The sequence below is a fragment of the Corapipo altera genome, unplaced genomic scaffold, assembly GCF_003945725.1.
Source record: "Corapipo altera isolate COAL_440 unplaced genomic scaffold, ASM394572v1 1, whole genome shotgun sequence".
Classification (NCBI taxonomy): Eukaryota; Metazoa; Chordata; class Aves; order Passeriformes; family Pipridae; genus Corapipo; species Corapipo altera.
The window spans coordinates 18294894-18319367 of record NW_020884873.1 but is presented as its reverse complement, the minus strand read 5'-3'; the positions used below and the strand labels follow the sequence as shown (position 1 = coordinate 18319367).

At 43.9% G+C, this 24474-nt stretch overlaps 1 protein-coding gene and 1 pseudogene across 4 annotated transcripts in view; both read right to left on the bottom strand.

Moving 5' to 3' along the window:
- Nucleotides 1–294: 294 nt before the first annotated feature.
- Nucleotides 295–24474, bottom strand: part of LOC113957266 (cytoglobin-1-like) — a 31763-nt gene continuing 7583 nt past the window's right edge. For 2 of the 4 annotated variants that reach the window (XM_027664574.1, XM_027664565.1), the window contains exons 4-6: nucleotides 5254–5458; nucleotides 2133–2364; nucleotides 1336–1546 (exon numbers count right to left, since the gene is read on the bottom strand). In XM_027664574.1, the coding sequence (XP_027520375.1) occupies nucleotides 1418–1546; nucleotides 2133–2364; nucleotides 5254–5348 (456 nt within the window). In that variant the 5' untranslated portion in view covers nucleotides 5349–5458 and the 3' untranslated portion in view covers nucleotides 1336–1417. Of the gene's footprint in view, nucleotides 753–1335; nucleotides 1547–2132; nucleotides 2365–5253; nucleotides 5459–24474 lie in introns of those variants that run through there. The other 2 variants (XM_027664583.1, XM_027664592.1) reach the window with 2 other exon arrangements.
- LOC113957223 lies at nucleotides 10379–15932 on the bottom strand (annotated as a pseudogene).

Below are 24474 nucleotides of genomic sequence, written 5' to 3'. Positions count from 1 at the left end.
GTGCAATATGCTTTCCCTTCTCCCTGAGCCAAATAGAATAGCGAAGCAAATAAAGCAGCCTGCCCCATCCTCCCTCTCTGGCAAGAGTTCATCTTCTGGACTTTGGGATTTAGCATCCTTTGCCAAACAAATGGAGTGGGTGAGGAAAACTACACGTTGAGTGAAGGAGAACTTTGCATTTTTAGCTGTTTACAAAACTGTTGCTTCATGGTCAAGTGAAAGGCTTCCCTTCACATCACCTGAGAAGCCTGACTGCTGTGAGCGTGATGGGTGCCCAGGTGGGAATCTGAGCTGGTTTTGGTAAAACCTGCAGTACTACCAGTAACTGTGCACTGTAACCAGCTACCACTTGCACATCGCCTTCTCTGTGCTACAAACAAGAGGACGCATCTGCTTTCTCTGTGTTTATTGTGTTACACTGAAGCAAACCAGCATGTGATTATTTGCAGCATGTGGTTATTTGCTGATTGTTTCACCACGTCTAAGGAATATGAAGAAAAGCAATTAAATAGTTCAGGACTCAGTTACGACTGAAGGGAGGCCAAGGCTGTGCAACTGGACAGGATGAGTCCCATGCTGGGCTGAGCCCACCATGCCACCCATTCAGCGAGGCAGCAGCTTCCCTCAGCTGGGTGCACTCTTGAGTAGCACAAGAGCCAGTGAGCTCGGTGCTATTGCCTTTGCCAGGGAACACAGCAGAGTAATTTGCTGGGAGTTACACTGTGAAATGCACGCCCTGGAGATGTTCATGCCTGCCCAGAGAGACCCAGTGGTGATCACACTCATTGCTGTAACCCTTGTGCTGAAAACTGCCCTGAGAAACCAAGACTAGAAAACTCTGCTGGCTCATGCAAGAAGGGACTTTCCCCATGTCTTTCCCAGTTGTTAGTCTTTCCCATACACCACTTCCCCTTTGTTTAACGTCAAACACAAAACAACACTCATGCCTCTTAAACAATGACCTCTACCAAGTTCCTAGAGATGCTTCAAAATGGCCTCCTTGTCATTCATGAGGATGGAGAGGTGGTAGATGAGTTAAAGAGCTGCTGGTGCTGCTGGAAGGAGCAAGTCTTTCTTTTAGGAATAGCAAGCTTAAAGTCAGCAAGCTTAAAGTCATCATCTTAACATGTAATCTTAAAGGACAGTGGCCAGAGGAACCCACCTGGAGCATTGAAACTGTGAAGCACATCAGGATTTGTTGGTTGACTTTGATGTATCTGTGGGTTTTGTTTAGCTGTAGAAACTCATTTTGCTAAGGAAATTATTGACATTGATATCTATATTGTATAAGCCTTTTTTCTTGCCTTTTTTTTTTAATTTTATTTTTATGTTTTCATTCTTCCAGCTGGGGCTGGGGGCCCAAAAGCAGCAAATCAGTGCCATCAAGATGTTTGAAGAGCATGGAGGGTGCACATCCTCACCAACCCTCCTCTTTGTAGACATTATTCAGGTGAGTGCAGATTTCATTGGTTACCTTCTCAAAGGAAGCTTTGCAGTCTCCACCAAATTTCTCCTCCATCAGTTGTAAGATAATGTCACAGATAATCTAAACAAGGACAAGGGAAGAAACAACCAGTGTGAACTTTCCTCCACATTAGATGCATAAGAGTAAAGCATGTATCTTTAGTTGAGATTCTTGGAAGGCAGAAAGGGGTACAGGAGCTATTTGCAGCATATTGCATGCAGAGCTTGTAACAGGGCATGGAAAATATGGTGCATTATAGAATTCACAAAAAAATGCGGTCACTGCTGCTGGTTTTTTTAACTGTCCTATGTATCTAGTTATTGTTGACTGCACATATCACTTAAAGATGGCTTTACAGGACTGATTCACTTGGTCCATCCATTGCAATCTTTCTCCTATCAGTGGACGGTCCCAAATGTTTAGAGGCCATGAGGAGCCCCATGTTGGACACTTATGGAATACATGGCTTGAGGGGCTAAGTTTCTTCCTGATCTTTCCTGCTCATTAACTATCTAGCCCTCTTTAGCAATGAAGGTTCATTTGTCCTTACAGTCACTAGGTAGGCGGTACACTTTGAAATGCCTGTTTTTCCTCAGTTCTACTCCTCAAAGGGGAAAACATCCTCCCCTCACAATTACACCCCTTGGGAAGAAGGCTACTGGCTCACCCTAAAGTTTTTGGGGTCAATCTTCAGCTGAGTGGCATGTTTCTTGCCGAGTGGGTTCACTATCCCAAGAAAAGCCTCAGAATTGTCCAGGTGTTGCACCATGTCGTTGATGGCAGTGAAAACCTTCTTGCCATGGCCCCTGACTTGGTCTGACTGTTTCATCTCTTCAGCAGAGTCCATGCCTTTGAAATGTGTGAAGTAGGACTTGGTGTCTGGGTGCTCAGTAAACATCCTGTTGAGAAATGAGAGACATCCTAACTCGTGAACCCAGGCATCAATGCAGATATGGCTAAACATTCCAGGCCTCATCTTATGCATTTATTGCCCTTTTTCCTTCTCTTTATGAGAAGAGACACCTCTGTCCCCTGCATTTCTTGTTTCTGCTTTGCCTTTTGCCTCTGTCCACAGTGCCCCATGCCCATGGCAGCCTGTCCCCTCCCTCACCTTTTCTTCAGTGTTAACTCTGTGTTAGGTTACTTCCACAGGGAAGTGGGAGCATGTTCACATGAGGTAAGTGTGACAGCATAATATTCTCAAAGATGTTCTGGACAGCAGATATGACCACTGTGATTCTGATGGGTGTTTTCATGGAGAAAATATATTATTGGTTTTGTTAATTAACCCCTTCCTAGAGTCCATCCCAAAGCTTTCTTCCTACCTGTGATGGATTGCTGTCTGACTATGGGTTTGACTATAGTTTGAGTACTGCTCATTTCATTTATTCAAAAGTAACACAATTCAATATGTTTAGAATTGCCTTTAATCAATTACAGTCATCTTCATCAAGCTCTTAAAAAAGCAGTTTACTCTGTTAGGTAAACCATTTATCCCCCTGAAGTATCAATAGCAAATTCCAGATTGCATTTCATGGAATGGTTGGGCTTGAAGGAACATCTGGAGGTCATCTGGTTCAACCCCACTGGTCAAGCCGGTTGCCCAGGACCATGTCCAGATAGCTTTTGAGTATATCCATGGATGGAGACTCTACAACCTCTCTGGGGAACCTGCACCAGTGCTCAGCAGTCCTCACAGTAAAAAAGTGTTTCCTGATATTCAGAGAGAACCTCCTGTGTTACAGTTTGTGCCCATTGACTCTGGTCCTGTTTCTTGGCACCACTGAGAAGAGACAGATTCTGCCTTTGTTGTACTCTTCCTTCAGATTTTTATATACTCATTGATAATCTCCTCCTGAGCCTTCTCTTCTCCAGGCTGAACAGTCACAACTCTCTCAGCCTTTCCTCATAGGAGAGATACTCCAATGCCCTAATTATCTTCCTGGCCCTTCACTTGACTCTTTCTGGTCTCCCCATGTCTCTCTTGTACTGGGAGCCTTGAATATCTCTATAGACAGGTCTGAGGCTATAGGACTCTAAAGCAAAATCTTCTAGAGTAAATAACCCCAGGGAGCCAAGCTACTGGATGCTATTAGCCTTTTATGGCTGCATTCCTGACCCTAACTGGCCTTCAGGTTGTGTAGTCTGCAGAAGGAAAGAGCAGTGTGTAACACTTTTTGAGAGTAATGCAGGCATAAGATGTGATATGCAAGAAAGCCAGAGGGAGGGGTAGAGGTCTGATAACCTGAAATAGTATGTAGACTGATCAATGCTTATGGAGGTGATACAAGTCCCAGATGAGTGAGGGGTATGTGAAAGGTGAACAGAAGAGAAGAGAGGAAAACAGGATGAAAACAGAGGGGGAAGCCCATAGGAAAGTGTGGGGTGATGGATAGATTTAAACCTAGAGGGTATTCGGAATTTTAGGGTAAAAAGCAGCTGCAGCTCCCTGGATGGACTGAGGTCGACTCAGTACAACTCCTCAGTACACTGCTCAGAGAAACAAAACGGAGTGTGGAACGAAGTGGAGCCTACATGGTCCCCCTCCATTCTAATCCCAGCAGTATGGAAGAACACTGTGGTACTGAGACCGTACAGTCCCTGTCTGATAAGGGAGAATCAGGATGTTCTGCTGCTGAAGCCAAGAACCATGTTGAACCCCCTCCTCAGGTGCCAAACCATGACCACTGCCCTCCTCCCATTAAATGCACCAATCAGAAATAAAAAGTATTTATGACTAGAGCCACTCAAACTCCACCCAAACATAAAGAAAATAGTACAAAAGTAAGTTGAGGATAGGGAGAAAGTGGGAGAAAACCTGCACCGAAACTGCTGGGATCAGTCGACAGGCTGAGTCCATATTCTCCCACCCCAGAGGGATGCCTTGGGTGAGAAATATACTCCATGTGCATTAAATGCTGCTCTTAGGACTAGAGCTTTTGCTTATACTAATATGCTTATCTAATAGCATATTAGATTGCTTCGTATGAAAACTTGTGCTTGCTTAATATATGTATCAGTAGATTGCTTTAAAACATTTTTGCAGTAGACACTATCACCGACAATCTTCGAACCTTATTAATCTGTCACAAATTGTATTAATAAAAAGTGTTATTTGTAAACTGTTAAAGTGAGTCCTTGCAGTCGCCAGCAGCGGATAACACTTTGGCAGGACCTGCTGAGGGGTCTTGGCTCTGGTGAGTTCCCCCTAACAAGGGAGGTCGAGGTACCCTCCAATCTTGTGAATCTGTTGGTGAAGGGTCTCATTACAAGATGCTGACTGACTGTTGGGCGCCAGGGTCTCGACTCTCCTGGGGATACCAACAGAAAAAAATCTAAACTCCCATTTTTAATGTGACAGAAGGGGGCAATAAAATGGAACAGATGGACTGGAAAGGCCAAAGGAGAATCAGAAGTGAAATACTGAGAAGTTAACAAAAATCATTAAAGGAGTTTAGAGGTAAAGAGAAGAGGGAAATAAGGCCCATGTTTTGTTCCCATTCTCTTTCATACCACACTTTCTTTTCTTTACCTTAAATGGGTAAAGAAATTGTTCTTATCTCTTCTTCTTTTCCCACCCCTTCCTCATTTCCTTTTATTTTTCCTTGTGTGGATTGCTCCTCTTCCCTTTTTCCTCCCTGAGATGGGATAAATCACAGCAGATCAAAATATTACCAACACGGGCTGCATGAACAACATCAAGACGTGCTCCTAGGCCTTAACTCCATCCTTCTTGCTGTTCCTCCTTCAACCCTCTGGCATAGCAATTGGATGGGCTCTTTCCTTACCTGACCAGCACAGCTGTCCCGTTGTCCTCAGCATCCACATACATCTTCTCCCAGGCACCTCGGGCACTTTGCACTTCTGCTTCAGAGAACGACATGGTGGAGGAGATGCTGGCAACGAAGGATGCAGCAGGAGGAAGAAGGACAGGGAGGTCCTGGCAGGGTCTTTCTGCTCCAGTTCTCTCCTCAGGGCTCTCTAAATACTGTCCTGGGGATTTAAGATATCTTGAAGGGACTCTTTGTCTCCGTTCCCCTCGGTCACATTTCTACAGGCTTTAGGGCTACCTAATCACTTTTAATCAGGAAAGAAACTAACCACATGAGGAGGGGGGACAAGCCCTCTCACTGTGGGTCAGGTGCCACAGCAAAGGTCTCACTGTCTGAGAAGAAAAAGGGAAAAAAGGGCAGTTCTCAGAGGCGAAGAAAAAAATCAATTCTCCTCCCCTCTCACCCTTGCCAAAGCCAGTGCTTGGCTCCTGTTTCCTGAGGGATATCCTTGCCCAAGCACTAATTTTCCTGGTTTTCTCCCAAGAGTGCTGCTATGCTGTGGGCACTGTGGTGCCCTAATGTCCCCTCTTCCCAGCACCCTTTAGTCCTTCAGTCCAAAGATCCTGTTTCCAGCTCCAGCAGCTATCTCCAGTCCTGCTTTCCTGCAGTCGTCACTGCTTTCCCCATAGCCCTCTGGTGTAGCAGGGGCTCACTCCGCAGCTGCTCTTGGCTTTGGTCTCATGTGGGTGGGAGGCTTTGCCAGCTCAAAATGACAGCATTGCAAGGACAGTGATGGCAGCATGGCACAGCATCCACGCCCACAGTGCCCTAGAAAGCCGCCTCATTGTAACACAGGAGATAAATGGTTCAGCACAGCCAAGCCAGGAACACAGGCATTTCACTGCCCTAATCCTCTTGGCTTGCAGCTGGGATCTCTGTCCCATCTCTAAGGCCTGCCTGCCTCGGAGAGAGATAAGAAGCAGGAGAAGGGCCAGTGTGGAGCTGAAAATAGTATCTATGAGCCTGTTATCATCATGGTCACTTGGATCTGGAGGCAAAAAAATTTCTTGGATTATCCATGCCTGGGCTTAACCTATGGCAGGAATGTTCTGGTTAAGTCCAGCACACGCACACAAAATAAGGGCTAAGGGGCTTGAGAAACTGCTTCTGGGTGCCGAGAGCAGACAAAACCTCATATTGTTTGGGTTGGGTTAGAGGAGGGAAGAAACAGATGTGAGGGGGAAATATGCAGCATGGCAAGCAAAACCAGCCTGATACCCCAGGGCAGAAGGAGACTGCTGGCTCCAAACTCACAGGGATTAATTGGACTTGCTAGGGTTGTATCCCACCATTGCTGAGGGATGCCTCAAATGACTTCACCGAAGCTTGCCCCTGCACCTTCCCTCACAGCAAACAAAGTGTAGTCTAAAAAAAGCTGCACAACCATCTCCTTTCTCATCCCCAAATCCTCAGAAAAATTCCCAAGATCTCAGGAGATCCCAGGGTGGGGGGGATATGTTTATGGTGCTGCTTGGATCTCTACCTCTTTGAAGGCAGACATAGCCAGTGTAGCACTGGTTGCCCAAGCCCAGTCACCAGCACACAAACGCAGGGGAAGGAGCAAGGACAGTACCACAGCAGTTGGCAGTTCTCAGGTCTTGGGAGCCAAAACTGCTTGGCAGAAGCTCAGTGGGGAAAGCACCAAGTTTTTGGCTGAGAGCAGGAAGTTCATCAGGTGCTTTTCATAGGTGGCCTGGGAGAGAGTGAACTCCTGAAGAAAGAGCAGCACCAACTGTAGCCAAAGGTAAAAGGGCTCAAGCAGACCTGAAACATGGAGGTAGAGCTGTTTTCCCTTTGGAATGTTATGTAAAATTACTTGCTTGCAAATTTTCTTCTTCTCTGTAGTTGTCATGTTCTCCTTGCAGGCCTGGTGCACCCTGATTTGCTATGAACATCTCAGTAGGAGAAGTTGGAGCATGGCTGTGAGCCCAGCCCTCTGGCCTGAGCTGTGGTAGCAATGCACATTGTTTAAGGATGTCTTCCCTCTTAGCTTTCTTAGTCTTTCCCTTTTCACCTCCCTTGTTCACCCTTCATTTCCCTCCTTTCTGTTTTTGTTTGTGGAAGTTCACAAGCCGAGGTGATCTTATAGAATCTTCCAGTACCTAAAGAGGCTACAAGAGAGCTGGAGGTGGACTGTTTCACTGGAGATGGTATATAGTGATAAGACAAAGGGTAATGGCTTTAAACTAAAAAGGTGGGTTTAGATTAGATATTAGGAAGAAATTCTTTACTACAAGGGTGGTGAGGCACAGGAACAGGTTACCCAGAGCAGTTGTGGATGCTCCATCCCTGGAAGAGTTCAAGGCCAGGTTAGATGGAACTTTGAGCAACCTGGTCTAGTGGGAAGTATATCTACCCATGGTGGAGGAGTTGGAACAAGATGATCTTTAAGGTCCCTTCCAATCCAAAACATTCTCTGATTCCCTAGGGGATTTGGAAAATTATCTTCTATTTTCCCCTTGCATGATTTGCTGAGTCCTTGTAAGATGAACACAATAATACCTCATAAAGTTTTGACATTTCTAACAGGGCTATACACATTTATGCTACACCTCAGCAGTCTCTAGAGATTGAAACAAAAAAGCTCCAGAAACCTTTTTTTTTTTGGCCTGGAAATGGCCTAGCTCTGAAAAATGGGCTGTTTAATCATAAAGTCATCACATTATTGCTGACACATCCCCACCCTGGGGCAAGAGGATGCATGCTTGGTTTATTTCTTTTTCCTCTCCCAAGGTTTGTTTTGTTTATTACTGCAAGGGAGATGAATGCTCTTAAGTGTATTTTTGTTGCATGAGGAGACATATTTTCTAACAGGGGTGATGCTCCTCAGCACGTTATCCCTAAGGCAGGGCCCTTTCACCCAGTGTGCAAGAGCCAATTAGCACACTGAATTGAGATATATGATTTCATTACAAATCTGCAGAACAGGGTGCCAGGCATCTAGCACAGCTGGTACACTTTTTGGGAAACAAGCAGAGTCCTTTTTACAAAAAGGTAACAAATAAGAATCATGCAGAAACAGGAGATTGGTTGCTCATGCTTGTATAACAAAATTTTTAATGTACATGTGCTGATCTTGGTCCAGTTCATTATACTATGATTTCCACATACAAATTCCCCTGAGAGTGTGTTTTTTAACATTATAATGATCTAAGGTAACTTGAGGTTGTATTTTCATCCTATCAGCTGTTGCTAAGCTATTGTTTAACCTCTGTTGCAGTTTCTGCTTGAATCCATTTGAACAGTTAGTTGCCAATGACATAAGGATTTACAGCATTCTGTTCTTGGGGACTCTTCACAGCTCCAGTGCTCCGGCACCCTGCTGCCACAGATTCAAGACTAATTTATAGTTACTGTGAACTTTTTGTGAATTTTTAAATTCAGCTGACATAAAGCAGTCAGGGTAAGGCCAGGGAGGCAGACAGCACTGGGAAATCCAGAGCAGGGAGTACACCCACTGTGTTTGGGCCTTGGCCAAACTTTTCCTAGCTCTGTCCCCAGCCAGGGAAGCAGAGGATGGGTGTGTCACTAGTGCAAAGTAGTGTTTGCTTCCTCTCTGTTTCCAACAAATCACGTGCTTTAGGCAGAAGGCAACTGCCACAGAAACCGATGGCACCTTCTACCCACCCAGCCATTTAGGATCCAGCAGCGATGACACCTGAAGAGCTCTGTCAGTGTCCCAGTTACAGGCACTGCAAACCTCCCTATCTTTTCTTATCCTTGAAAGTTTGTTATTTTTAATGTAAAACCACCCTATTTTTTATGTAACTGGGGTTAATTCCCATATTGCCCATGTCACCATATTGCCAGGTTTCAGAGATGCTTAGCTCCAGATGCTGACACTCAGTGCTGCTTTTAGAGAAATGACAAACACTTCTGCTCCATGCTCAGTATCTGAGGCTATCAACATAATCAGCTCATCAAAAAAAGCAAAATTAGGAGCTGCAGTCATGACTGTTGGTGTCAGTGTCTGTATCCCAAAGGCCACATGTGGGAAAGACCTGGGGCAGGTGCACGCAGCTTTCCCAGCTGCCACCTTCCCAGATCGCACTTCTCTTTCTCATTCCAGAGCATTAGTGGGCTCAGGTGGAGTTGTGTTGCACTTTGGACTGGTGAAAGTACCAAATGCAATGTGCAGGAAAAAAGGAGGAGTGCTCAGCTTCTTGGGGCCTGGCCACCCAGAATGGCCCTTACAAAGCATGCAGAGCAGTACCACCTGACATGGTAGAAATGCACACAGGTTTCTGTTGTGAATACTTTTATTGTGTGCTTAAAATTTTAAATGTGAAAACAAAGGTAAAGATTTCAAAATAGCCCCACTTTTATACATCATAGGGCATAGCATATATGCAAATTAGTCCTCTTAATGCTGCTCTCACAACTGATGACATTAAGTACATGGCTAGCAGTGACTCTAACATGACCATTAAGCTAATAAAGATGCCAATGCTGAGTTTTCCTGCACTGTATCCAGGTAACCAAAAATTTGCATTGGGACAGGCTGATGTTCAGCAGGGAAACTTTACATCTTTAGTGAAGGGGGAAAAAAAAGCTCAAAAACCTCACCCTGCCTCTCCCCAGATCATCAGTGTGCTAACACGACCATTTTTGGTCACAAATCACACACCAGCATAAGGGGTCACTATGAAGGAAGTTAACTCCACCCCTGCCCGACCCAGCACACTGCAGGATTGCATCCTTTTCTTAGACAAATTTAGGCTCATGCAGGCCACGCTGCGCTGAACCTCTGCATAGGTGCTGTAGGTAGGAGGCAAAGAAATTAGATTTTATGGATATGGAAAATACGAAGCCCAAGTCAGAGATGCAGAGAGTACCTAGATCCAGACAGAGGGGCTCAGGCAGCAGCATAAGTACTATTCATACCTGTAAGGTTACAATCTGGTGTTCATATCTGCCCAATTAATGAGATCAAACCACCCAATAATTTAACAGAAACAATACTGCCACAGGTTTTGGACTCAAGCCCCCAGACTGCTTCACAGAGTGCTCCTGTTCAGGATACAAACACTTTAATTACAAACAATTTATATAAGTGGTGTCCTGAAGAAAACAGAAATCCATCAAATGTCACCCTCAGCAGAGTTAAATCTAGACTCCAGGTAAAGAGAACTGGCATCAGAGGAAAAGAGGATGCGGCTAAAAGAACCTGCCAGGCTAAAATAAACAGCTGTGGGATGGTTTATGTGGAAGTTAGACACTATCCAGAGTCTTTGCATCAAATACAGGTAGAATACAGATGATTATATTAGTGGTATGGACTACTGTGTTCAGAGATGCAAGCTAAAACAGCATGAGATAAAGCAGCAGATAAACCTGCTGTCAGATACAATGGAAAGTGCTGTATTGGATTGAAAGGGTGGTTGGTGAGCAACGGAAGGAACCAGGGAATCAGACTAGCAGTTTACCTCTGTAAACAGAAAGGTATATGATGGACTTATTGGTACAGATGCCTCCTCTATTGTAGGATTCATTGAATCATTAGAATCATTAAGGCTGGAGAAGGCCTCCAAAGTTATCAAGTCCAACCTTTGACCATACTGCCTCCCTCTAAAGCCATTTTCTCCCTAAACTTATTGTCTCTTCTGCTCAATATACTGAGTATTTATACAGTTAAAAAATCTATTATAACTGTCCGACTTTCTTTGGAAGTAAGATCACTACATGTAGCTTTAAATTCAGTGAGCCCAAACTTGATCTCCATCTTCAGCTGGTGTTGTGTCCCCAGATACGTGTCTGGCATTGGCACTGTACAGAACCCAAGCTGTTCAATCCCTTCCTCATCTACATACTGAGCATCCTGTTTTTCTGTGCAATAGAAAACAAAGTATGCATTTTTTTGATCTGGTTCTGTTGGAGAGAAATCATAGTGGGCAACTTCATTTATGTTCACTGACTCCCCAAATCCCACCATTTTCTGGAAGAGATCTGTGCAATAAACATAGCCACCAGCTTTTGAGACCTTCTGTTTACAGGCATCATGGATGGCATCATCGAATATCTGACTTACTTTTAAACCATATGTCTTGGCACTGATTCTTGAGGTAACAAGGTATGGATTGACTCCAAATAAAACAGCCCCTTTTGCAATGGCTGCTTGGGCCTCCACTGGACAAAGGATATGATACTTCTTGCTAAAGGCCTGACTGATCACATCTCTCAAGATGATACTAGACGCAAAGCCCCCCACAAGCAAAATGTATTGGACCTTGGCCATCCCAGGTTTGTCAAGAATTTCCCTCAAAGTACAAATTATATTTTTGCTACTGTAGTCAAACAGGCTCTTCATTTTCTCCTATGTAATCATGATCATCCCATCACACCACAAAGCTCCTTCTGCTTTTTCGAAGAACTGGGAGATGTTCTTCTTGCACTCTGCCACTCTGGTCAGGTTGTAGTAGCAATGTATGTAGACTGCCTCTCTGCTAGCAGAGCATTTCTGTAGACTGAAGTTGTACATCATATGTTGTAATTCAGTAGGGTGGCTCTTTACATATTCATCCCATACACCATCACTGAATATTTCCCTGAGGAAATTAGTGAAGTTTTCATCCACTCTGTTGCCTCCCCATCCACCTCCAGTTGCCTTGTGTAATTCCTTCAGGTAATGGTTTTCTTGGATCTCATCTACTGTGATGTCTATTGTGCCACCTACACACACACACAAACAGAAATGAATTTAGCTGTTTTCTTTAAGTACATGAGGTCTGTAGCTTCCACTGAATATAATCTTACCTTCCTAACTCCTGGTTTGCAAATGTGATTTTCTGCTGCTTTCTTTTCTCATTCTCACTCCTCTGCTATTTCTTATACTTCTCTAAATTTCTTAAATTTATGCACCTTTGTTTACAAGCCTGGTCTCTCAAGGCTCCTACAGTCATTTCCAATAAGAGCTGGATGCTCTGACTTGCTCCCTGAACAAGCCAGTCTCTTTCCTGGTCACAGAAGGACACTGGCCTCCTCACACAGATAGTTGACTCCTGCCTTTTAATATGCAAGCTCTGAGTAAAGATGAACAGTGGTGATAAGACTCTCAGGAACTTGTGGTCCTCTTGATGCCTTTTCAGTATTTGTTCATGATCACCAGACTGCTCTTAGCAGAAAAATCACATCACACCAAAAAATCTCACTCAGGAAACTAGAGAAATTACTAAGTGCTTCATCAAATAGTTTAAATTGTTTACTTCACAGTGCCTGCTAGCTAATCTCTTTGGTCAGTTCACTGGGCACTAACTACACTTGCTGCTATGGAGGAGGCTGTGAGCTCAGGCTATAGAACAGCACGTGGGTGTGTGCCAGCAGCTGGTGCTGGGATGTGGTGCAGGCTGATCTGGAGTGATGGCAGGAGCTCTTCTTATAACTGTCTGACCTGAAGTGCACTATAGTGTGAAACACAATCCTGTTATTTCCTCCTATTTTTCTGCCTGCCCATGGGATCTCATTAAGTGAGAAATAAAAATAAAAACCCCATGACAAGCAAAAGCAGTGGAGCCCAAGCTCTGGGACTGCACTGCAGACCTTTGGGGACACTGTGAAAGAGCCATGCTCCATGCCCAGAAAAGATGGTACTGGTTAATCAGGGAAAATTTTACCTCCACAGTCAACAACAATATACTGGATCCCAGGGGAGTCTTCAAACTTCTTCTTGTCACTGCTGTCTGCCATAAACCCTTCCTGTGGAAGCTGTTTGCACCACAGAGATGCAGCCTCTGGCTCTAAGGCAATGATCAGATTTTTAGAGAGCATGTCAGAGATCATTCCTGCCTAAAATCACAGAAGAGAGGAGTCAGTTCAAGGAAAGGTGCTGAGATTACTGCTGCATGAACACCACCTGCTAGAGAGACTGTTCTCACATGGAGCCCATGCAGGGGTGGTGGTTCTTGCACCGCTGATCTCTGTAGGGCTCATTTCTACATGGCAGTGGGGGAAAAGACCAGAGCTGTTGTTAATGCCAATTTGGGACATCCTCTCTCCTACCACCCTCAGTGTGGACTGAAATTTGAAATACAGGTTGTTTACCTGTTGAGGAGTTCCTTTTCCTCAATGAGCAAAGAAACCTCCAAAGATAATTTGAGGCAGCGAGATAACCCCTGCTTTTACCTCTTTTGCTGCCAAACGCATGAACTGCTTGGCAGCAGATCTCCATATGGCTGGGACAGTAATGACCCAGGTGATCTCCTCCTGGTCATAGATGATTTGGAAGGAGGCCTCTTCAATGGTGTTCAGGGCATGTTGCTTCAGGTAGCGCAGGCTTTCAGAAAAGACTGTCAGGGCAGGAAGCATCTTTCCATTGGTGGCTTTCAGCTCCATGCCAGTTGTGACATTCAACAGAAAAAGTCTCAGGGTCACACACTGCAATCTCTGTACAAGACCTGTCCCCTTCACACTGAGCACTGCACAGCATTTGGCACAGAAGGAGGTCATACCCAAACCTGAGTAAACTCCAAGCACTGGCTTCAGTACTGTGGCTAACTGCAGCTTAATTGACGCAGATCAGCTACCAAACACACCAGTGATTCAGTAGGCAAAATATCAATTTTGGTGATAATTTAGCTGTTTCTCCTAGGCTCAAGTTTGTAAAGATACTGTAGATCCCTCTGAAGAGCCAGTGGGGAGTGATTCTGTAATGAAATTTCCCTTAACCATTTGCTCCTCGGATGCAGAGAAATGGTTTTGAACTAAAACCTCTCTTCAGCCCCCCTCTGGAAGTGAGTGAGAACCTACCACTCCAGAGGTGACATTGTGACAACCACATCATTCCTAGCTTCCTGGGGAGGAAAGTCTTCAAGGAGTCCTCACACCCACCGTGGCATCCAGTTCAGCACTCATTGCTTAGCACTGGTGAATGTCAAAGATAGGACATAAGACTTTATCGGGGACTGGCCCTGTGCTCTGGTTTATTCTACACTTTGAGAGGCCCTGTGGGACTCTGGAGCACAGACAGGGAGGCCTGAGGTAGCCTGATGTTTGGCTGAACAAGCAAACTCAGATAAAGCTGTGAAATATTCCGAACTAGCACAGAGCCTTCAGAGAAAAATGACAGCCACTACATGCTTGAAAGACAGCTGTCCATCCTTAAACTGGTTTCAACATAACATTTCAGGGGAGGGAGAGACAAGCTAGTGGGAGGTATACAACATGGGATGAGCTCTTAAGGCTGTCCACCTCCTTTGAATTACAGGAAACTTCACTTGTTCCATATTTCTCCCTGAGGACTGAGGCAGGGAGCCCCAGAGGGAGGATAGTTTCTCTGTCAAGCTCTGGAACAGGGCAGCTTTTTGTTAGGAATATGTTCCCTCTTGGTGGAACCTCCAGGATTGCAGGTGGATGTCTGAAGGAGGGTGTTACCCTGTGAGATGACTGTGATGGAGCAGGTTTGCTGGCAGGACTTGTGGCCTCACAGGAGACCCACGCTGGAGCAGTTCATGAAGAACGCAACCTGTGGGAAGGCCCATGCTGGGTGCCAAAAAGGACTCTTATGGTTTCACCCCAGGTGGCAACCAAGCCTCACACAGCCACTTGTTCATTCTCCCACCAGCAGGACTGGGGAGAGAATTGGAAGGAGAAAAGCCAGAAAACCCATGGGTTGAGATAAAGACAGTTTAACAGGGGAAGAAAAAGCCACATACGCAAGCAAAGGAAAACAAAGAATTTATTCACTTCTTCCCACAAGCAGGCAGATGTTCAGCCATCTCCAGGAGAGTAAGGCCCCATCACACATAACAGTGACTTGGGAAGACAAACACCATCACTCCCAACATCCCCCCTTTCCTCCTTCTTCCCCCCACTTTATATACTGAGCATGATGTCATATGGTCTGGAATATCCGTTCGGTCAGTTTGGGTCACCTGTCCTGGCTGTATCTCCCCCCAGCCTCCCATGCACCCCCGACTTCCTCACCAAGGTGGCAGTACAAAAAGCAGAAAAGGCCTTGGCTCTGTATAAGCCCTGCTCAGCAATAACCAAAACATCTCTATATTATCAACCCTGTGTTCAGCACAAATCCAAAACACAGACCCATGCTAGCCACTGTGAAGAAAGTTAACTCTACTCCAGCCAAAATCAGCACACTTGTATTTGGCTTCACCCAGATACACAGTCAGGTTTGATTGTCTTTAAACAATTAAAAACCATCATAAAGGAAGGGTCCATGAAGCTTTTGGCTAATTACAAAAATAAATAATTTCTTCTTCAGTTCATAAAAATACTCCTTGATTTATGTTCATTCATTCTCATCAGCCAGATTTACTCAGCCGTCTTCATCAGTTCTCTAACCCCCACGCCACAAATAAATGAATAGCTCTGACTCCTATAGCAGTAACCGTTTCACCTACTGTGTTGTACAGCTTCATCTTGAAGTTCTGGAAGAAGTACCAGCTCTCAGCTTTGCTGGAGGGCAGGCTCTTTTACTTCATCACAGCATTATAGCCAAAACTCTTGAACTCCTGCTGCTGGTTGAACAAGATGCACGTGGATGTCTTTGGGCTCTTGAACCCATGCTCTGTTCCCCATTACACCTGGCAGATTTGGTCTGTACCTGAAGCAAGAGAAAAACAGTATCTGCTGTAGGATGTGCCAAAGTCCATAGCAACAACAAAGACTGACTTGCTGGCCATGGCCAACTGCAGTGCAGAGGTGTGCAGCTCTGGGAGCTAGAGAGGAGTGAACAGGTGGTAGTGGGATGAAACTGTAATGACTGATGCTCCAGGGTGAAGATCCACCTCCACTGATTTTATTGGCTGGAGAGAGGTGTGGCACTCGACCTATGCCTTTTCCTGTAAAGAGGGCTTCTGTTTTTTACAGCAGCAAAGACCCTTTGTCAGGTCTCAGTAGCTTCCTGCACTCCTGACAACACAGAGCATCCCTGGTGCTGCCCACTCCTTTCAACAAACATCTGCTGCTGCTATAAAGGCATGGCTACACATGACTCTTCTGTCTACAGCAGAACAGAGGTGTTGGAAGGACAGCGTGAGGATGCTGATCCCAGAATGATGACTAAACAAGGCAGTGGGTATGTTACACAGGAGATGTCTCTGGATAAACTTACCAAGTTTAACCTTAGTAGGCCTGAATATTTCTACAAAATTCCTTGGGGGGTTGCAATGCAAGACTGCAAACATTTCCTGACTGTGAAATATTTCAGTAAAAGCTCTGTTTTCTTCTTCCTGATCTTCCCATCCATCACAGGGATGGTTACTTTCCTCAAGTTCAGTTTAAGTTCAGCTCCAGAAGGTGAGGCAGATCTTAAATCAGTGTAAGAGGTAGACAAATTGGAAAGATCAGTATAAACAGCATAACGAGATCCAGGACTTTGGGACTCAGACTCTGAGCTCATCAATTTTGCAGGGAAAGGCTGACTAAAATGCAAATTTTGTACTGGATTGTTGAGCTTAAAGAACAAAAAAAGTGTCTTTACTGAAAGACTGGAAATAAAGTGATTTAACTGGAAAGGAATCCATTCAAGTACACAAACCCAAAATGTGCTTCAATAGCAGAGGGGGAGATGCTGAGAAAGAGGGGCAGGACAGTCCCTTGCATCAACTGTGCAGACTCATGTTGGCATAAACCAATGGTAGAGCCTTATGCTTAGGCTTTCTCTGACATCTGGTTGCAGGGAGGAGCTTGCTCTCTTCTCCATCTGCCTCCAAGCTACAGGAGCACTTTAATCTGGGACTGTCTCTGCAATAATAGTTGATATTTGGGATCCTCATTAGGAAACAAGACACAGAGCAGTTGTTGGGAAAAAAATTACCTTGAGAACACAGAGCTTTGTACTCCTCTATTAAAAAAAACCCCACACTCGTGCATTGCGAATTTGGGGTTAGTCACCTGAGTTTGCTGTTCCCCACACACTGCAGTTTTGGGTTGAGTTCATTTTTCAGGAGCTCTCCCTGTATCTTGCCCACTTCATCCAGACCTAATGATTACTCAAACCCTCCTATTTTTGGCAAACCCTGGTCTGTGGATTCCTCTGAGCTGTATCAGCCATTATCTGCAAGAGTGCTAGCTCACTTGTGCCAAATCTGCATCAGTGTGCCCTGGAGCCTTTGTCCAGTCTCTGATCCGTTTGATAGCTTGGATGTAGTCATGAAACCTCTGCTCACAGGACTGTCTATTATAAGGTACTTGTTTCACTTATGTGTCCTTTTCCCCCTTCATTTTAGAATTCCCTTTTCTTTTTTTCCTCAGACATATATTTGACAACTCATGGCAGCCACCAGCCCACGGAGAGCAGACTGCAACCCTGGAGGCCTTCTATTATAGTCTGGAAAAAAGGATAACAAATGTGGAAAATGTTATGGAGTGAGTCCAGTGACCAGAAATGACTGTATTTAGCATGGCCCCTCATGGTCAACTGCAGCTGGTGCACACTAGGGCAGGTTGGACAGAAGATTACAAATAAGCCAGACACAAGGGTTCTGAGTTAGCAACAAATTTCATCCAGTCTATACTGGAAACGCAGAGCCAATTTACAGAAGCTGTTTGATCTGCACTATATTATATGCAGATCTTACACTTTGGGAATATTTTATTTGTACTATTGCTGTTGACTCACAGAATCACAAACCACCCATCTGTCAAAGAATAGTCTTGAGAAGTTTTCATCTCTGGATTTTTTTTCCCTATGGGCTGATCAGAAATTGGAAGGAGGAAGTTTAGCTTGTGCATTTTGTAAGACTTTAATACATACTTGCCTACTGACTGCAAGGTGGTTTATTATTTCTTTCTTCCCCTGATAGATGGATGGACAAGGAGAACAGAGTTTGGTCTCATTCTGTTAATACTCAACTACGACATCTGGAGAGTTGCAACAGGTAATGCTATTCTTTATATTAAAAATTTATATACAAGGGGAGAATCATAATGATCCTCACAACCACACCTCCATTTCTTCTGATGTAAATAGCTTCCCCCTTGATTTGAGCATAAATCCTGTGTGGAGGCTTTCAGGGGAGGTTGTTGAGCTACCCTGGAGTTTTTCCTGGATGCTCTGTGCTTTCCCACTCCCCAGCTTTCTTTCTGGAACTCAGACTATTCAGTAGGGGTGAGTCCTCTGTTGTGCCAGTGTCCAAGTACAAATAAAATATTTCACAATAGAAATCTGTTTCAGAGCATTTCCTGGAAAGGCTGTCAGAAAAGACCTTCAAGAGAAAGAGGAAAATGAGAACTGAAAGGGCAGATCAAAAAGCTAGAGGCGAGGTAAGGTATTTATTCATATTTTGAAAGTACTGTGTGTTTCTACACTGAAAACCCACATACTTCGTGCTTCCTCCGGTCCTTAGGGATTCTGTTTCTGACCAGACAGCCCAGACAGCTTCTCCTCAGACTTTCAATCTGCCAGCATCTCTTTGTAACTGACTTCTGGAAGATGGAAGGAAGGAGACATCCCCAGTTTGAACATATTAATTAAATAAACCAGTCTACAATGACATAGTCAAGATGGCATCCTGATCAGATTCCACTGTGATCATGCAAAACTCAGCTGAGGAAGCACTATCTCCCATATGAAAGCTGTTTGCCAGCTACAAAATGTAGTTGAGAAGCACATGGGATTCATGAAATAAACTCATAATGCAAAATAGTTACACCTATTCGTTGTTTCATCCTGTCTTAGCTAAGTGTTTTTAATATCCTTTTTGCTCTAGAAATGCAGAGCTCTTGTCTAAAGCAATGGCCATGCACAAGCACTCTGAGGACATGAATGACCCTTCACGTTTGTCTGCTGTGCTGCAGAGGTACGAGATGCTCCGGCTACGTGAGTGGGAAAGAATCAGGATCTCCACATCCCACCGTTGGACGTATGAACAAGGCAGTCACATAATTAAGGTTTGTTCTTGTCCATTTTTTCAATCTGATTCTAATCAAATCAATATGGTGTAGCCAGTATAACAGCCTTTGAGTATTAGTATTTCTGTATCAGACAGGGTTGGGGCCCTAGTTTGGATCTCTGATTTTCCAGCCCAGCAGGGCCTATGGAACGCTGTGGAGAGCAAATTGACAGTGATCTGCTTCCTCCTGCTTTTCAGAAGGGCACATTCAAACCACACCCATGTTAAGCCCAAGTGGGAAAACAGTCCAGTTTTCTTATGGTTAATGCTTGAACTACTAGCTGAAAGACTTCACTTTGATGTCTGACTCACTGCTCTGATGCTGGGAGGAATCTGATGGAAAATACCAAAAGGATACACCTTAAAGGACAAGACTGAGATTAGGCCATCATTAGCATTGATGGTGATGATAAGGCCCCACAAGTGCTGAAGAATGGGCTTCAGTACGCAAGTAGCTCAATGAAACAGTTTGTTTTACAGGTATTGAAGACACATTTCAATGAATTAGTGGCCCTACAATTTACTCTAACGCAGATGCATTTTCAGCACATGCTTTCCACACTACGCCTCTTGTTTCACTGTGATTGCCACTGTAATCAGCTGTTGGTTTTGCACTGCAGAGGCTGTTTGATGCTTGTGAAGAAGATTTACAGCAGAGAACAGCTGACATATTTAAAGTTCTTGGCATTCCACCTTCAAATGACACTATGACCAACATCAAACAGGTATTTCATGTTTCTTTGTAACTGGACCTAGGCAGTGGGGTAGAAGGGCCATCTGCAGCTGCCCTTCATTTAGAACTTTGCTTCTGCTAAAGACACTGCTCAAAATCTATTGGCAATGGCACTGGGGATAACTTAGGACTTGAGAGGGATGGGGATGTAAAAAGCTACGCTCCAGCAACCCTAAGTATGAGAGCAGCAGTGAATAAAACAGGTCTTTCTCTCTAAGAGGTGAGTTATTCCTATTACAAGCAGGGAGTTGGACTTGATGATCCTTGTGGGACCATTCCAGCTTGCGATATTATACGATTCTGTGTCCCATGATACACAGCTGGCTGAGGCACTGAGTGCCCTATGTTGCTTGTATGGGACCTTCCTCCAAAGCTTGAAATGAGTGACTTCTCCACTGCTGACTGACACAACCTGAGAAACAAAAATTCCCAGTTTTTGTCATAATACATGAAAACAGGCTGCTTTGTGCTGTGCTTGTTTTGTAGGGGATCATGCGAGAAATAAGGAATCTCTTTGGGCAATCATGTTACCAAAACCACTCAGAGGTTTACAGTGAAATTGTTAAGGTGAGTAAAGATACAGCCCAGGAACAGAGGCAGTGGTTCAATTTTCTGGGCAGCTTGTTATTTAAAAAAAAAAAAGGAGGTCTCCCTTCTGCTTGAGGTTGTTTTCCACTTATGGCAAGGCCCTTCCAGCCCATATACTCCCAAAATATTCTACAGGTATGGATAAATGTACATGTAACCTTGTAAGGAAGGTCCTTACCAACAAAGGCACAGTCCTACTGGACCCCGCAAGGTGCAAAGAGCAGGGCCGGTGGTGGTGATCAGGGATACAGACCAGTGATCACCAGTGATCAGGCAGGTCAAGACTGAACTGTGGAATTGGTCTGTGGGTCAGGCAGGGTCAGCAAGGTTGGGCACAGGTATCCCAACATCACAGCTCAGGCAAGCACCTAGCCACCACTGAGCTCTTGGGCTAAGTGGTGATAGGTCTGTGGGTGAAGATGAGGCTTCTCATAACTCCTCACACCACCCTTTCTGCCACTTTGCCTGTTTGTGCAGGAGTTGAATCCAAGATTATATGGCCATGCTATAGCAGAGCTGACCCTGAACACAAGCAGTCAAAGCCCTGGGGAAGCAGGAGAAAGCTTGCAGCCACTGCTGATGTGCACAAAGCCCTGATACTTACTATCCAAATGGACTATTGTCTTAGCAGGTTTTTTTTTATGGAAGATATATGACATATATATCACATATATATGAAACTTCCAAAGACGAGCTTCGTCCTTTTGCAGCTTGCTGGGCCTTTCAAAAAGCTTGGCCTCATCAAGTTCCTTGCAGATCTTTCTATGAGGAAACAGAGACAGTTGCAGGATGCTGGAATAATCCAGAAGCCAGGACTTAGTAAATAAAAGAACCTTTAGAGTACCCTGGGCCCCCTGAATGTCCCACTCAAATAGTACCGTCAGCTTTGATAAGTGAAGTTCTTGACTGCTTAGCTCATGTGGAGCAGCTGCACAGAAGGAGAGTAGGGAGGCAATGTAACATTTTAACATCATAACATTACAAAGCTTTGAAAACTCTCCTCATTTCGTTTTCAGAAAGCTGGTGTTGACGCAGAAACTGTCATCCAAAGCCAGTTCATGCTGCAGTGCTGCAGGATTTATTGTTTGCTGCTTCTTCAGGACCCTCCAGTTAAAGCTGAGTGGAATGCAGAGGGAAAATTGACAGAGGATTTAGAGCACGTGGACAAGAAAGATGTGATGTACTGGAAAAAAAACCAGTATTTCTGTGGCCTATAATGAAATGTGGGGAACAAACCATTGTGAAAGGTGTAGTCTGGGATGAAAAGTAGCATGACTTCAGAGTCAGGCTACTCATGTATATGGCTATAAGAAGATGAAACAGCTGCTGTGCAATATGATACTTTTCTTTCTCCAATACACTACCTGCTTTTCAGAGCTAGTAAGTTAGACAACCCCAGCCTGGGACCCCTGGGATAAATAATTATTAGCAAACGTGTTAAAAATTGAAGATATTTCCCTCAATGGCATGCATACATTTTATGTAACATTTGTTCCTTGCTGTTTTCAAACAGTATTTGTGTGGAAAGAGTATTGTTTTTCCAGCCTACCTTACCTGCTCTTCACTAATGTTTATGACATTAGTGGCACTTTCAACCACCCTATGGAGGCACTTGCACGTAGTAGGACCAACACTTTGCATGACCCACAACAGCAGTGCTATCCCTGACCTCCCATGTGGCTACAGCAGGTGCAAAAACTGCAGGCTCACGTTTCCTGCTAGCAAATAAGCAGCGAGGATGAAGATGGCCTGTTGGGAAACAGGCATCCTTCTTGGGTAAAAGTATACTTAGCTGAGAAAGAGATAAGATGCTAAAAGACAAGGGTCACAAAGGCTACAATGGACTTTCAGAAGACAGCAGTGCATTGGCCTGTGTATCCAGACACAGAGGCTCACTCTTATATGCTAAAAGGTCACTTTTCTCCTCACAAATGCCACCTGCCTGTTAGTTCTCAGCTGCTTTCCCACATCTGTACAATTTACCACTCCCACAGCCGTTCAGCCACAAACCTGCCACAACTCTTGACCAAAGAGTTCTAAAGATTGTATTTCATGGCATAAGGGTGATGTTACGAGGCAAATGCACATTTATTTGATTTTGTGTGAGAGAATATTCTGTGAGCAACTTGAGAATTACCAAATAAAAAAGACTTAAAATCCCGCTGTGTGCCTGCCGAGTCCTTTTCTCCAGTTCTTCTTTCAAGTCCAGCAGTTTCCTTCGCTGCACTCCCTGGGATTTTCTCAACAGGCCCCCAGAAAGAAAGACAAATTTCTGTGCAGCTCCCAGCAAGCAAATTGCTCTGTTTCTCTCAGGAATTCAATATTAGTAAGCATGTTGCAGTTTACTGACAACATGAGCTGGGATGCAGGTGTATGCAAGAAAACTGGCTTTTAGAAAACCACAGTATGCTGAGAAACTGACTGTAAAAGACCTTTATTGGAAATATTTATTATGGAATAGAGCAGGTGAATTAAAATTAGATATGCACCATACTTCCTACAACTTTCACAAAAAAAAAGAACCACCATAGTTATTTTTTCATACCTTACAAGGTGTTGCAGACTCAGATGAGCAGTGCATTAGTATTTCATCTTTTCCAGGCTTTAGAAGGTAAATGACAGGGAAATTGCCCAGTACCAGCAAGCAGAAGTTTCAACATGACCCTGAGCCAAATGCCATGTGATTATACAGGTATAATACTGCACATATGGCAAGCTGCCATGCTCTATTTGTTATGTGCATAGAAATTTTTTGGTCTAATTTTTAAGACCCTGTGGTTCTCCCAGTCTGGTCCTATGCTCTACATCAGTTTTATCTCATCGCTTCTGCATCTCCTTATGTATGGTCCTTTCCTTTGATTTTTCTCTCCTTAACAGCATTTTTGATAGGCTAAAATATTCAAGTTGCAAAGCTTTATATTTCAAAGATTGATTTAAAAGTCTTCAGAAAGCTACAAGCATTGCTGCAACCTTTCTAACAGGCTTTACATACACTTCCCAGTATCTCCTAACATCAGAAGCAGACTTTTTGCTCTCTCTCTGTCACTGAGAACATTGGGAAAAATAAAACTCTTTAACACTGTAATGTACAAGACAGCAGCCTTACATAAGGTAATTCCTATTGCTTTCCTGCTTTGAAAAACTTCAGCAAGTGTAAAACTCAAAAACCACTACACATAAGTAAGTCTGTCTCAGTTATGACACTGGGAGCAAGATAGGGAGTTTTTCCTGGAATGCTGACCTGTTATTAGGTACCTCAATAAAAACTCTTAAAAAAAAAATATTTGAACTGGTATATTTTAAATTTGCAAAATAAGGACAAGAGGTATACAAGACAGAATAAATAAATGTAAATAAACACAGCAATTGTCCACCAAAGGGATTATTTATTTTTACAATAAATGTGAGGGCCTTTATATGCTACACTGCATAAGCCTAAAGAGTTTGAGCTGTTCCCTAGAAGGACTAAACAGATAAAAGAACATGAGATAGGTGGAAAAACAGAGGCACAAAGCCATATCTAAGCAGAGGAGGTGGCAGAACTGAAAAAAAAACCTCCACATCCTTCTACTTCCAAACTATCTCCTCACCTTTAAGACCTTGTTTTCTGCAGATAGCACCAGCTCTAACCAAAGAAAAATGCTAAAAAAAATAGAAAATAGCTTAAATCAACCTTGTATTACGTAAAGAACCTGCCAGCTGAAAGAGTAGACAGCAAAGAGATGAAAAATGGAAGATGTAGCAGAGATGCAGATGTAAATTCTTCTGAGTGCTGAAATATGTTATTAAATTACTGCTGAAGAATATATTTTGAAAGTAACAACATTTGAACTGTGTTGTGCCCACATACAGTCTCTCTTTTAATGCTGAAGTATTAGAAAGCCTCTGGATGTACAATTGTTCTGACTCTTGTAGTAATTCCCAAAAGAGAATAATTATCACAGCTGAATGAAAAATTCAGTTTATTTTGTATCTGTTAAAAAAGGCAATAGGAACTCTTTGTACTCC